Source organism: Syngnathus floridae, chromosome 3 (genome assembly GCF_059516105.1).
Source record: "Syngnathus floridae isolate MCC-2025c chromosome 3, RoL_Sflo_1.0, whole genome shotgun sequence".
Taxonomy (NCBI): domain Eukaryota; kingdom Metazoa; phylum Chordata; class Actinopteri; order Syngnathiformes; family Syngnathidae; genus Syngnathus; species Syngnathus floridae.
In genome coordinates, this window is record NC_142415.1 from 12,802,755 (window position 1) to 12,817,797 (window position 15,043).

At 41.1% G+C, this 15,043-nt stretch overlaps 1 protein-coding gene and 1 long non-coding RNA gene across 3 annotated transcripts in view; one reads left to right on the forward strand and one right to left on the reverse strand.

The window, feature by feature from the left end:
- Window positions 1–14,229, forward strand: part of myo1ea (myosin IEa) — a 32,581-nt gene extending 18,352 nt beyond the window's left edge. The window contains exons 10-29 of one of the 2 annotated variants that reach the window (XM_088370329.1): window positions 923–1,119; window positions 1,398–1,478; window positions 2,003–2,089; window positions 2,182–2,265; window positions 3,174–3,341; window positions 4,213–4,298; window positions 5,364–5,445; window positions 5,588–5,694; window positions 6,305–6,403; window positions 7,282–7,426; window positions 9,090–9,204; window positions 9,292–9,461; window positions 9,538–9,683; window positions 9,935–10,081; window positions 10,238–10,398; window positions 10,481–10,561; window positions 10,674–10,878; window positions 11,349–11,384; window positions 12,552–12,721; window positions 12,804–14,229. In XM_088370329.1, the coding sequence (XP_088226455.1) occupies window positions 923–1,119; window positions 1,398–1,478; window positions 2,003–2,089; window positions 2,182–2,265; window positions 3,174–3,341; window positions 4,213–4,298; window positions 5,364–5,445; window positions 5,588–5,694; window positions 6,305–6,403; window positions 7,282–7,426; window positions 9,090–9,204; window positions 9,292–9,461; window positions 9,538–9,683; window positions 9,935–10,081; window positions 10,238–10,398; window positions 10,481–10,561; window positions 10,674–10,878; window positions 11,349–11,384; window positions 12,552–12,721; window positions 12,804–12,880 (2,444 nt within the window). In that variant the 3' untranslated portion in view covers window positions 12,881–14,229. The remainder of the gene's footprint in view (window positions 1–922; window positions 1,120–1,397; window positions 1,479–2,002; window positions 2,090–2,181; window positions 2,266–3,173; window positions 3,342–4,212; window positions 4,299–5,363; window positions 5,446–5,587; window positions 5,695–6,304; window positions 6,404–7,281; window positions 7,427–9,089; window positions 9,205–9,291; window positions 9,462–9,537; window positions 9,684–9,934; window positions 10,082–10,237; window positions 10,399–10,480; window positions 10,562–10,673; window positions 10,879–11,348; window positions 11,385–12,551; window positions 12,722–12,803) is intronic. The other variant, XM_088370330.1, reaches the window with a different exon arrangement.
- LOC148400592 (uncharacterized) lies at window positions 2,915–5,228 on the reverse strand. Its single transcript, XR_015857399.1, has 3 exons — window positions 5,115–5,228; window positions 4,686–4,878; window positions 2,915–3,354 (listed from the first exon to the last, which is right to left on the reverse strand). It is a non-coding gene; the product is annotated as an uncharacterized LOC148400592 (long non-coding RNA).
- Window positions 14,230–15,043: the final 814 nt, after the last annotated feature.

Here is a 15,043-nt window from a genome sequence, read left to right on the forward strand (position 1 = left end):
TGACACCAGTCCTGGAACATTTCTGACATTCCTCAGTAAGCTAAAATAGCTCTCCATTTACGCATCAAATACTGGGAGTGGCTGCAATTGGATTAATTTAGCATGTGGAATGTGATTGATCAAACTTGATGAATGTTCTGTCTACGTCTAACTCCTTTGTGTCTGTTCGTCTGTTTGTCTGTTGGTCTGCTTTTGTACTCGTTGTGCATGTATCTGTCCACTTAACTGCCCATTTGTCTTCTTCTTCTCTGTCTTCTGTACTTAGCTCGCCTGTTATGTGTGCATTTCTTACTGTCTATCTGTCGCCTTGTTGTCAGTCTATCCATCAATGCTTTTGTCTGCCATATTCTTGCCAGCTGCCACTTAGTTTACCCAAAAGCTCCCATGGTGCAACCTGATGTACAATGGCCACCAACACAAAAGGTGACTTTTACACCCGCTCCAAGCCAAAAGGAGAACTAGTGCAGTGGCATGACACATTCCCAGACACAGTCAATGTGCAGACTTGAGGGCCATTTCCTTTTAAGGGAAGTGAGTCACGTTATTAAGTCAGGGAGGGTCCCTCAGGGGACAGGATTAACGCCAAGTTGGGGAAAATGCGCTTGGCCCTTTTTTAAGCAGCTTGTATTCAGTAGTCATTTTTCCTGACGTGTATTTCAATTGCGTAAGACTAAAATGCCACTGTTTGCTAAATTTGAACACACTGATGTCATTCCTGGATACATTTCTGTTTGGACTTAAAACTTTATCTTCGCTTGATAAGAGTGAATGCAGCACAGAATGTGAATAGAACAGTCACACCATTGTAACCGCTGCCTACAATTTGGGCACGTTTACGCCTTTTACAATTTCCTTTCACTAATTTCCTTTCACTAATTTCCCAAGTATGTCTTTTTAATTGTCTTTTCGTTTTCCCTTACAGTTCTAGCCTTCCCTGCCTTCTTGCTGGGTATTGACCAGAACCGCCTAAAGGAGAAACTGACCAGTCGCAAGATGGACAGCAAATGGGGCAGCACCAAGGAGTCCATTGACGTGACCTTGAACGTGGAGCAGGCGTGTTACACACGTGACGCTCTCTCCAAAGCATTGCACTCACGGGTGTTTGACTTCCTAGTTGAGGTAGCTGTCACTCGTTGCACTCATACACCATTAGAATGAGCGGAAAATCATACATACATATGTATATTCAGACCCTTCAATTTATTTCTGATTTTATTTGCACTTTTAATTATTATCTTTCTGGTTGTTGTTTGAGTTCTTAGTTTGGTCACTGTGATCAGTGTAATATCTCAGAGGAGAAGCTACTGTAAATGAAGTTGAATCCGTCTGTCTTGCTGTCTTAAATGCATTCAAAAATCTTCACAAAATCTAATTCACTACCTTTCCTTTTCCTTCAGTCCATCAATAAAGCCATGGTAAAGGATCACCAGGAGTTGAATGTCGGCGTTTTGGACATTTACGGATTTGAGATTTTCCAAGTGAGTGTTTGACAAGATGTCACAGAGTAAGCATTAAATCAACAGGTCTTAAGGTCGAACATATAAACAGATTAAACACACAGGATAAGACCTCTCTGGGTCTCCATCTCTTGATTGAAAGAACAGATGCTAACCTGTACAATTAATCTGATTATGTGTTTGTTTAGTTGCTTTTATTAGATCAGTGTTGCTTTTCTATGGATTGCAAATAAGGCGTCAACATTACGGTCTGCGAATTGAATCAAATTCCATAGTTTCAAGGCTTTCTTTGCACGGTCTAAAAAGGTAAGCAAGACAGGAAGACGCAGACGAGTAGCACGTAAGGCTCGGGCCGAAGCTCCATTGTATGTGCCGTGAATTACATAATGTGGCCTTTCCTCTTGATAGCAGGCAGCTTGCTTAAAGCTCCCACCCCAAACAAAGCCCATTGAGCTCAGAGGATATCCGTCTTCAGCAGAAGACAAAGCTCGCTTAGCATGTTTGCCTTTTATTAACCACGGCATTGTCCCTCCCCCTTGTTTTAGAAAAATGGCTTTGAGCAGTTCTGCATCAACTTTGTGAATGAAAAACTGCAGCAAATTTTCATTGAGCTGACACTAAAGGCTGAACAGGTGACGTTCCTCAACATCATTTTTACATTTTTTTTTAATCATTTCCTTCCTCAATGGGTGGTTTATATTCTGCCTCTCTTCTGTGTTTATAGGAGGAGTATGTTCAGGAGGGCATCAAGTGGAGTCCTATTGAGTACTTTAATAACAAGATCGTCTGCGACCTCATCGAGAGCAAAGTAAATACAATTATGGTTACTGTACATGCATCCAGGTTAAATGTACACGTCAATGCTTCTTTTTCTGCAATGTGAAAAGTAGGATTGCGATCTTTCAACTAGTAGCTTAGTGTGTGATTAAGAGTGATTATAATGAGATTCATCAGTCCCGCTGAGATGTCTAAGAGCTTTAAAACAAGCTGCTAGTGTCTGAGAGGAGGCATACAGTAGCTCCGTATCAGCGCCTTGTGCTTCAACTGCAAGTTCACAAGCGTCTACTTGTGTGAGTGTCAAACGGGGCAACACTGTTGACTTGTGTGTGTCCACTGGACCCCCACGCTGCTCCACACACTGTCACATTTATACCATGGCTTTTACAACTCGTCTCTATGACCATATCATCCTATCCATTATACTATTGAGGGGCTGTTTATCATCAATCCCTGAATGCCCTTTAGATTCATCCGTCTTTTTCTTTGTGTTTACTTGGCATGTTTGGGATGAATCAATAAGTAGGTCCATAACACATAAAGGGACATTACCAAATTGCAAATCTGTCTCCACCAGCCAGTACCGGGGCACAAAACCAGAAAATCATTCACTGTCACATTCACACATATGGACGGTTTAAAACTGAAAACAGAAAAAAAGAAAATACATTTTTCTTCACTTTTTGCTTGTCATCAATTTTATTTATGCTTTTATCTACACTAAGGAAATCTGTAAACTACAAATCTGGATAACTTTTAATGGGTCCTTTCCATACATACATTTTAATGTAAGACAAAATCAGCACAATCCCGTTTACTGGAAGAACTTTCTCAAACAACAAAAAATACCTAGTACCAGATGGAAGATATAATCAAGATAAGATGAAAATGTAATAATGGTGAATGACTGGTTTTTTTTTTCCCCCCTTGACTTCCCAGAATCCTCCTGGCATTATGAGCATCCTGGACGACGTGTGTGCCACTATGCATGCGGTCGGCGAGGGGGCGGACCAGACTATGCTGCAGAAGCTCCGCATGCAGATCAACACTCACGAGCACTTCAACAGCTGGAACCAAGGCTTCATTATTCACCACTACGCCGGCAAGGTCTGTCCGCTCTCTAGAAACATGAACACGCACATTAGGTACATGTGCAAAGTTTGTTTTAATTAAACTCAGATTAGATGAACATTCAGAGGTGAACTTGTAATAATGGGCAATGGCCTGTCTGGAACGGATTCATGGTATTTCCATACATTTTAATGGGGAAAGACGATTTTAGATGGAAATGTTTTGATTGTGGTCACAGAATGAATTGTTAGAAAGTTTTATGCTTAAGGTCAGTTCTCCTTCATAAATTTGTGACCATAAAGTTACTCCACCTTGTTTTTGGCGGTTTGCAGCATTATTAAATTGTTATTTCAGTGTGGGATTTGCTGCTGCTTCCTATAAATATATCTTCTAATTCTGGTGGTTAGAGTTCTGGTGATGATGTCATCATCTTTTTTGGGGGGTTTAAACCAACATTTCTGTTGCATGTCTGCTTTGTCCATTTATGTAGGTTCAGCACACCTGTTACGCAACAGCGTGACACCTAATCCTCAGCCGTACTTATTTTTTAATATTTTCTTTCATTTTGGGCTCTGGCGGTCATCGTACTCCTCCAGATGTTCGGTGGCCTCGGCCTGCCACACATGCCACATGCTTAATGAGCCATCCCATAATAACTTGAGGGGCTCCCATCACCAGATATTCCTCCATTATCAGGCTACGGCAGCGGAGGGATAATATTGCTCAATTTATGCTCTGTTTTTAATACCAGAACACCTGTGAGGCATAAACTCATTTTTCCCCCAATCTCATAAAATACAATCCATCGATTTAGTCCTATTATTTTCCCACATGTGCAATTTTCATCCCGTTCAAGGTTTAAACAGTGGAGCCTAACCTTCCATAATGGCCCTCTGCTCCTTTCCAGGTGTCCTACGACGCAGAAGGATTTTGTGAAAGGAACCGAGACGTTCTTTTCAGTGACCTCATTGAGTTGATGCAGAGCAGTCAAATGTGAGTCATTTCTGTTTCAATGCAGCCACCTGAGATCACATTCGATGTTTTTTTGTTCATTGGTGGGTGGGATTATTCCCTTTGTGCATTAGTTACTTGTTTGACGGTGTCTAAATTTTACAATTTGTTCAACCTGGATTTTTAATGATAAATCTTCTTCCATTAAGGCAGCACAGTGGCATAGCAGTTAGGATTTGAAGTTCCCTTTTTTTTTTTCATTCATAATTTACAACACAATGTTATTTTTTAGGATTAAATGCATGTAACATTAAATAAATAGTGGTGGATTTTGGAGGGCTGAAGTGTTTAAATTACATTACAATTTGTTTCAATGGGGAGAAGTGATTTGACACGAGCAAAATGAAAGTCAAAGTACAATTACCGTACATGCAATAAAAACATGTGGCCGTCATAAAGGAAGTTCAGGAAGGAAGGCAACCGGCTCATTCTTGAGCGTAGCAGGTTAAAAGAGAAGAAAGAAATGACCGATGTCCAGCTGCGCGTTATTCGTACACACAACCTGCGGGCCTTTGTTCTCCGGCCATCCAGCTTCGAGGCCCACGCTCAAATCTAAATAAACCTAGATAGAAAACAAAATGGGCGAAGAATTCCGACAAGAGAAAGGTTAATAAAATAACAACTACGTGTGTAAATTGTAGAGTCGCTTAGTGCATTTTCTTTTTTTAAATAAGAACAAAAGGAGGCAAAAACCTGTGAATTATAGTTACGCTCAGCCCAATTGCATTATTGCCAAGTCGGTTTTGAATGTTTTTGTAAGACAAGAAAAAAATACACAACAAAGAAGTGTTCAATTACCTCGGTTCAGTCTTTGCAGCACATGTGCATTTGCACTTTCTCAGGCAGATTTTCTTCCTGTCAGTGTAAAACGAATCATTTCCCAGTTTAACTATCTACACCTGTGACCTTGTGTGGGCTTGAAATGTAAATTGTTGACGTTTGGCAAAGGCCTTTCGGTTGATGAATCATTAACTGCATTTTTGTTTTGGGTTGCCGAGGGATGATGGGTGATGATAAGCGACTCTGCTCACCTTTGTCCTCCAACAGCGCTTTCTTCAGAGCTCTCTTCCCTGAAAACCTCAATGCGGAAAAGAAGGGTCGACCGACTACTGCAGGCAGTAAAATAAAGGTAAAATAAAATAATTTAAATACGTAATTTTATATGGCTCTCTAAAACACGTAATGCAAAATCTGTCCCCAAACTGAGAAATTGCTTCACTTTTAACATTGAGATATTGCAAGCATTTTACATGTTGTTTTCAACCAACTAGAAACAAGCCAACGACCTGGTGGGCACATTAATGAAATGTACTCCCCATTACATCCGCTGCATCAAACCCAACGAGACCAAGAAACCCAGAGACTGGGAAGAGGGCCGGTAAGCGAGCGAGTCATTGTGACCTCTTTCTTCATCACCTTCCTGCCTCCTCCATCCATCCATCCATTTTTTTTTTTTTTTAACTTTCCATCTAAGGCCATCTTATGATGCGGGACGTTCCCCTTCTTTATCGCTTTCTTTCAGTTTCCCGCTCAGAGGGCTGAGAAGTACTTGCATTGTATTGTTCACAGTCCATGTACTTCCTGTTGAGTCGGACCCATTAATTAGCACCGGAACCGATGTTTTGACAGGAAGTCTGAGTGTACGTGGAAAAGGTTGCTCATAAGATTGAGAAATTTGTGTCCATTCTTTAAGTATTCGGCCCAATTATAACAGAGAACAATCAGATGGCAGTAGTGTTAAAAAAAAAAAGCTTCCTGTGTGGCAGTCGACATCTACTGTATAAAACCTATTATTGCTACCTACAGGACTTTCCCAGCAATTTTTTTTTTCAAATTAACTCAGTCATATGGACAAGGGATCAGTTCAAAACCATGCTTGTTGGACTGTTGAAAATAAAACGTTTATGCTTAAAACAAAAGTCAAATAAGTCATACAAATAATAATAAGTCAGGTGTCATTTTGTTGATGCATATATTTTTGTGTTCAGTGTGAAGCATCAAGTGGAATATCTGGGCCTGAAGGAAAACATTAGGGTGAGGCGTGCTGGCTACGCCTATCGCCGCGTCTTCAGGAAATTCCTCAACAGGTAACACAACCTCCAACATGAAGAGTCTGTAGATTTGCCAGAAGCAGCAATTCAAGGATTTGAAAAAAACAATTTTGTATCCTTAGGAATTTTCCAATCAGGCTCGTAGGTCAGTTCGTCGGAAAAATGACTTAAAGCGGAATCATCAGTTTATATTTGTTTATGTATCTTTTTTTAAATTTGTGAAATAATTGAGATTTATGTAACAGTCAGATAAAAGATGATAAGCATTAATGAGGTGCAAGTTGGAACTATTTGACATTTGGCTCTAATCACGCCGGCCAGCATTAATCCTACCTTAATTAAAATAGATGACACATAATCTCTAACTTGCCTGTTCAAAGGCTTTCTGAATGCCAGATACAATATACAAGTGAGGTATTTTGGGAACACTTAAAGTATTTGCAATTACTGAACAGTATTTTAGCATAATAGAGAGCGCAATGAGCAAAACCATCAACCTTCATTCGGTGTCATTAGTAAAAGAGATGTTTAAATGTGTTCCAAGAGGTCTTCAAAGAAAGTCTTGGCTTAGTGAAATCTGCAAATACTTTGCTCTAAAGTATACACAGGAGCAGCTATTAAAACAATATATGCAATTTAAGCATGTTTTGACATTCTCAGCCTAAAGTTTGAATTTCTTGCATGTCTTTTACATGAAAAACCTTCTCAGTAGCGACATGTCATAATCAACAATATTTAAAGAGTGACGAAATAAGGCTATATCCACCATGGAAGCGAGACATAATCCAGCTCAGGAATGAACTGACGTCTGTCCTGGTGTCACCGCAGACCTTTAGACTGGGACATAAGCACAACTCCGAGTGGATCATGACACTCCTGAGTGAGATTTGCCAAACTTTTTTTTTTTTTTGCAGGTATGCCATCCTTACCAGAGAGTCGTGGCCCTCATGGCAAGGTGATGAGAAACAAGGCGTCCTCCACCTCATGCGCTCCGTCAACATGGACCAGGATCAGTTCCAGCTGGGCCAGACCAAGGTGTTCGTCAAAGCCCCCGAGTCGGTAGGTTTTTGCCTCTGAGCATAAACTATGGTTACTATCATTCCACTAAGTCATACACATTGTATATGTTTTGTTTAAGTGTAGGGTGTAGAGCCCTGACGCAGTTTTGCCACTTTTGACCTACTGGAATGAACTATAATGCCCACTATTCATTTTGCCTCACTGGTAACATGTAGTTGACCAAATCGTGTGCTAAATCTGTCCTACAAGTGTGCAAATTTGTGATACAGGAGTGGAATGAATGTGACAAGTAGTGACATGGTTGGTTGTTCTACTCGTGAAGCCAAAGAAACGTACACGTACGTGAAGGGTAATGGAACAAATGCCCAAACAGATTTCCATAGGCATCAGTATCCCAAATCGACGTAGGGGAGGAGACGCCACCCGAGCCGTCGCCCCGCGTCAGCATTGACTCAACAAAGTACGCAGTGTGGTTTCAGAGTTGACACAACATCCAATAGACTCGACTTTTTTTTTTTTCCACCCTGTCCATTTTTTATGAAAGCGCCGCTTGTGTCGTGTCTGTGCTCGTGCCTGTTGAGATTTGTATACATCACACGCACGCACGTGTAGAAATGAATGCACAGGCAACTTAGTCTTAATTCAGCTTCACAGCTGATACTGAATGTTACTTATTCACCAGTAGCCGTCCCCCCCCCGCCTCACGCTCAAAGTCCACGTCACCGAGGTGCGCTTATGAAAGTCAAACATGACACCGAATGAAAGCGGCTGACAGGCCTCTCAAAACAAACCTTTCTCTGCGATAAGACAGGCTGGCTAATTATATTTCGGACTGAGGTTTTTTTTTTCCAGTTGTTAGTCGAAACAAGTGAAGATTGTTTGATACTATACCAGATGGCCGCAAAGACCTAAAGTGGTGATTGATGATCTGACGCGAGCTGTCATTCATATTATTAAGCCAAATATGGACACCCTGGCTGGAGTGACATTTTGTGCTGAATGGTGTGAAATGACATGGGAAAGTGGAAAAAGACAAAATGTTCTAAATATAATACACTACAAGTATTTTTATGTACATTTAATTTGAAACGCTGCTCTACTAAGTTTACAGAACAAGAGTTTTGAAAGTGACTTACACTCTGCGGCTTCTGTTTTCATGTTTTTGTTTGATCACTTGTTTCTGTACTGTCATAATGAGCCATAATTATTTTGTTTAATCTCCAAAAGAACTTTGATATCTGCATGTGCTATTTGGAAAAGGTTTAAACAGCAAATATTATTTGAAAATGCGGGATCAGCAGTTAGAGAAACAAACTTTTTCTTTTCTTTTACCACAGTGTCACCTGCTGGCCAACGTGTAATTCATGTAACCTTAGATGACCCAGAAGAGGAAAATAGGACTGTATAAAACAGGCCATCTGTTATTTTTATGCATTGTTAACAAATATTGTTGCGGGTGTGTCGCACTCTTAGTTTTTTATTCAATTATTACATAATAACTCAATCAAAGGTGAGCCATTATTTGGAGCAAATACACTATTTTCTGATTATTTATGTTAAATTGGATAATTTCTCACAGGACACCTGAAGAATTTTCTCGGGAAAAAGACGTAAAAATGGTCGTCTTTTTGGTGTCTATGTATTTCAGTCCATTTGGGGGGTTTGCGATTGATTTCTAAATGATTCTGCCCTCTATGGACAGCTCTTTCTGCTTGAGGAGACCAGAGAGCGCAAGTTTGATGGCTATGCCAGAGCCATCCAAAAAGCCTGGCGGAAATACGCAGCCCGCAAGAAGTACGTCCAGATGCGAGAGGAAGGTACGTCAATTGTTACATCCAAGCCCGGTGTGCATATTGTGCTTTGCTCACAATGTTTTTGTGTTGTGTTTTTGCATGTGTGTATAGCATCTGACCTCCTGCTGAATCACAAGGAAAGGCGACGACACAGCATCAACAGAAACTTTGTGGGAGACTATCTGGGCATGGAAGACAGGCCGGAGCTACGGCAGTTTTTGGCCAAGAGGGAGAAAATCGACTTTGCGGACAAAGTCACCAAATATGATCGCCGATTCAAGGTGGGTTTGAACCTCGGTTCTTTTGACATCTTTACAGATTGATTTTGTACTCATGAATTCTATTTCCTGCGCTCAGCCAATCAAGAGGGACTTGATCCTGACGCCGAGGTCGGTGTACCTCATAGGAAGAGAACAAGTGAAACAGGGGCCGGAGAAAGGACAAGTGAAGGAGGTGCTCAAGCGGAACATCGGCGTGGAGAGGATCTTGGGTGTGTCTATGAGGTACTAACTCGCTCCAATGGAGTATTATTTTCATATCAATGGAGTATTATTTTCATATTCCTGAGATCCAGTTTAAGATTTTTGTACTAGTATGCTCTTGGTCCTCACTAGTAAGTTAACTCATGTGAAGGCCATACAAACATGGAAGCGCTTCCTACTATTACTCTGATATAATACTATTAACATGATGACAATATTTAAAGTTTGTAAGCCCCAAAATATAAATGTTTTTTTCCCCCCCCCCACCCCAGCACCCTGCAGGATGACTTCATGATTCTGCACGAGCAGGAGTACGACAGCTTGTTGGAGTGTGTTTTCAAAACGGAGTTCCTCAGCTTACTTGCCCGCAGGTTTGAGGAGAAAACCCAGAGGGCTCTACCAATCAAGTTTAGTAACACGTAAGGACACATACTCACAAATTTATAAAAGTCCAGATGGATATTCCCCAAGAATGACTGTCCAGATAATATCTGGGAAAAATATAAATTTGCGAATGCCAAATCATGACTATGTGGGGGTTCACTGTAATTTCTAACTTTTTCTTTGCGTGTTAGACTGACATTGAAGCTGAAGAAGGAGAACTGGGGCATCATAAGTGGCGGAGCTGGCTCCCGACAGGTCACCTTTGTCCAGGGTCAGGGAGACATGGCCGCACTCAAGCCTTCCAGCAAAAACCTGCAGGTCAGCATCGGGCCGGGACTTCCTCGGAACACACGTGAGTAGAGAGAGCCACCATGGAGTGAAAATGAGCCCTGATGATGTGCACAAAACTCACTTGCATCACCTTCCTTTGTCAGGTCCCTCCAGGCCCAGCAACACTTACAGACGCTCTCGAACACATCAGAACACGCCGTCGCGGGCCGCACCGGGTCCCCCAGGTGCTGCGCTCTCACACTGCCAATTCTCCAAAATAGGAGTTCTCAACTTTTTGAGTTCAGGAGAGAAATTTTTTAGTCAGGCCCTAATTTTTTTCCGCTCTCCCCCTGGCAGTTGCTCACCAGAACGGCAACCTGAAGAACACCAATCACATGGCCAATATGCGGAACTCGTTACATCAGCACCACCAGGGCGAACCCGTGCGACCTCACCTCCCCAGCAACCTCAGTCAGCCTAGGGAGAGGGGCAGCGTACGACCGCAACCTGGACCTGGACCCAATCTGGACTTTCTCAGGGTTCCTGATCAAGGAGCTGCAGGGTGAGGAATCTCACATTTATGCGCAACGAAACAGTCATGGTCACATTAGTGTTGTGATTGCCTACTATATACGCACATGTGAGGAGTGATGAAGGTGTTTTTTTAAACCACGTCTGATTTTGCGCAAACACACTTGGGTCATTGCAGAATTGAAGGACGATTTGGGCCACGGGTGGGCAAGGAAAATGCTGGGACTTTGAAGCAGACAATCGTTTCTCCCCCAGTACAAAAGGTTATTTTGCATCAAACCAGCACAAAACTGCTGAACAAGAAACCAATACTGGTCATTCGGTGCTGTTAGGCCCCGCCTCTGGTGCTCTAAAGGGATGAAAATGAAAACGTCCTTCCATTGTGGAATGACCCATACACCTAGTAAAAGCATGACGCCATCCAGGTCGTGTCATGTCGGTCATGCGCACACACGTGTCTCTCTAATTTAACATAATTTGGATAATGTACTCTTTTTGTAGTCATGGAGTCAGTGGAGCAGCTTCAAATGGAAGAATGTGAGTGTTTGCTGTGTTTTGGGTGGTGGTTAGATCATAGTAGAAAAGGTTTCTCAATTACAGATGTCTTTTACTCCACTGCGACGCCTTGACTTGAGAAACAAACATCCCATAATAGCAAAGTGATGCACTTTGCTGTCACGATACCTGAGGTTAATGCTTGTATTTTTGTGAGTGTGTGCTGTCACATTTTACACTAAAATGTTGATTTATTCTAACTGTAAAATTTGGGATTCCAGTACCATTTTATAGTACCATTTGGCGATTACTAATTGCCTCTTGCATAGTCATTGGAGTATTTATTCAATGATATCCATCTTAAAGTCATACTAGTAGGCCAAAGGAGGCACAAGTAGTGAGTGACAATTCCTGAACAAAAATAGATTGCATTTAAAATGAAAAGGCTTTATTTTATTATTATTCTTTACACAGAAAGTAATATGTACACAAATTGCATTTAAAATGGAAAGGCTCAAGTTATTTTTTTTTTTGCACAATAATATGTACACAATAATGGTGGCAAGGGTTGTCACACAATATAAAAACATATTTTGACCCTCAACTCTGAATGAGTTTTCCTAAGCATTCACATAATAAAAGGGAAGGAAAATGGAAAAAATATCACAATAGCAAAAATGTCAGTGTTTCTGTTAGCCTTCACACTACCACAATGAAAAGTGGGTGTTTTTAATTCCGCCACAAAATAGTAAGAACATTGGACAAAACTTTAGTGGCAATGCATTTAAACAATTTTCTAACCTGACAGTAAAACAGAATACTTGTCACCATTTTCACTCCAGTCGTTTAAGTGGAATAGCAGTCATGGAAATCCTTGTATCTCATCATTCACACAGAAATATGAAAACAAGTTGCTCAACTCGTGACATTATTTGCACTTCATTTAAATGAATTTACAAACCAATGTCATGTGAAGGGATGTGTATCTCAGCATTTGCACAATGACAAGACAAATACATGTGGTATATTTTTTATCCTGTGTGACTGAGGAGTTGAAACTATCTCTTTGTATTTTTTAATGCTTTTTTCTTTTTAAAAATCATTCTTTGTTTTGTTTTTGAGTGGGGGGGAGCCGGAAGGGTGCAGTTATCACGTGGTCATGCAGGTGGCACTAATACACGTCATTACTGTTTGCTGTGTCGTAACTAGAGCTCACCGACCGTCAACCACCAGACCTCCACCAGGCGGCGGACGACCCAAGCCTGCACCCAAGCCAAAACCTCAGGTGCCCCAGTGCAAAGCCCTGTACGCCTACGACGCCCAGGACACGGACGAGCTTAGCTTCAATGCCAACGACATTATTGATATCATCAAAGAGGGTATGTGGACATTACGAATTTTAAAGGAAGTGATCATTGAACGGCGTCCAAAAGAGACTATTTAAAATGTGGATTATTTCAGACGCTTCTGGTTGGTGGTCAGGACGTCTGCGAGGGAAGCAAGGCCTTTTCCCCAACAACTATGTGGCCAAGATCTAGAAGGACGGATGGACCACCGGACAGGATGAAGGAGTTCCTATGACGTTCCTCCCGGTGGAGCGTCAAGAAGCACTGTGGGATTTCTAGGTGAATCCTCCACTACTGCCTTGCATAATCCATGAATGTAAACTCTCTTTGTCAGTCAACTTCCCCAACACAAGAGGGACTACTTTGTCCTTTTCGGAAGTGCTGAACAAAAAAAACAACACAATTATTTATTGTATTTATACATGCTTTCTGTCCTGATCACCTTTTTTTGCTGAGGAACCCTTTCAAAATTACAATACACATAATCTGGGAACAGGCTGTGATTTATGATTTTTATTTTTTAAATCCTTCTTACCGTGAGATGATTCCTAACTAAAAGATGGCGTCATATTTATTATGTAATTGTAAAGCTTGCAGGGAATGGATGTTAAGTCGTGATTTTATACCGTTTTTAGACACCAAAGATAGTCAGCATCTCTGTGTGTACTGGAACCTGAGCACGCTGTCTGTGGTGTGTTAGCACTTTATCAGTACAGGTACTACTACCTTGGACACACACTTTGTTGAGTCAAGTCATGAAGGCCCACGGGATTTTGTTTACACTTTTACACAATGATATGTTGAGCGCCCTTTCTCTTTCTGTTCAAATGAAATGCCCTTTGAGCATTTACTCCTAGAACCTGCACTAGTAACACGCTTTGTCCTTGCTAGTAAGACAACTCAGAGCACTAGTGGACCGATTAGGGCACACTCGTAAAACTGGCCAGTCACATTTTCATACACTAATCTTGTGCAGAGTTTCTCTAATAGTTAGTTGTCTTGCTAGTACGCCAAACTTTCCCTACTAGTGTTCGGAAATGTCCTACTAATTGCAATCTGATATCCAATTTAAGGTCGCCCTGGTAGGCCAAAAAAGGCACCAGCAGTATAAAATGTCTTACTGGTGGACAACTGAGGATACTAGAACGTAAACCTTAAGATGGATATCAAATATAGAGTAAATGCTCCGATGACATTCCAAACAAAGAGCGGCGTTTTGTCAGTAAATGAAGAATTGTTGTATATTAGTCTGAATACTCACAGGGTCGCTTTAAGGCTCCTCTCACACACGACGGTGATTCCTTTTTCTTGTTTTGTGTTCACAGAGGTATTTTTTTTTCTTTTTGTGCACTGCAAGTTGCATTTTTCTTTCGCATTCCTCACTTGGGTTATGTTTGACCAAATAACCACATGTGCTCCAAATTGCTTTCTCAACTGCTGGGACTTATCACTTTGGATCTTGGATGGTTCAAAAGCATCCTTGTGCAATACAAGACAGTAAATGAAACTTTTTTATTTTAAATAAAGCATGTATTGTTGAACAGGGTTTATTTTTATTTCCAATGAGTGTACCTGAAGTGTTGTGTGAATGCTGAAAAACTTTCAACATTTCTCCACCGATTAAAACCATTACAATTTCGGTCGGGCATATGTGGAAGCTGTTTTTATCGCAGCACCCTAATTCATAGGTGTCAAACCTAAGGCCCGAGGGCCAGATACAGCCCGCCACATCATTTTTTGTGGCCCACAAAGATAAATTGTGCAACGACTTCATGTGTCAATACTCAAATTACGAGTTGTATTCACTTTTAAAATATTGCTCAGAATTATTAGTACCAGTCATCTTTTTATTTGAAGTTTTTACTTGTCTCTGCGCGTCCCCTGCCATCATGAAAAGGGGAAAAACAAATTCAATAGTTTTTATTATAAAGTCATTTTCCTTTTAACCTCAATAATTGTGTATCATTTTGAACCAAAATCGCTGAATTTTTATAGTTATTTTAAAACCGAAGACGATTCGCTCGGAGGAGCCAACGTCCTGTTTAGCCTCCTCTGAGGATTGCGTAATCACACGGCTACCTATGTTGACAGGTTACTGAACTGCTCTCTGTCTTTATGTCGTTGTTTAAGTGTTCAAACACTGTGGCTATATTAATTAATTTCCGTAGTTAAACTGGTGTATATAATGTGATTTTTGTGATCTGTCTGTAACGTCGTGTTTCACAAACGGCTTTGAAAAGAGACCCAACGGAGGCAACGAAAAAAGTTCTTCAGCCTTATGGCAGGGGGTGCTAGTGATCCCGGGATGCTTCATGCACCTACCTGTAGAATAAGAGATCTCCAGTTCAAATTGAC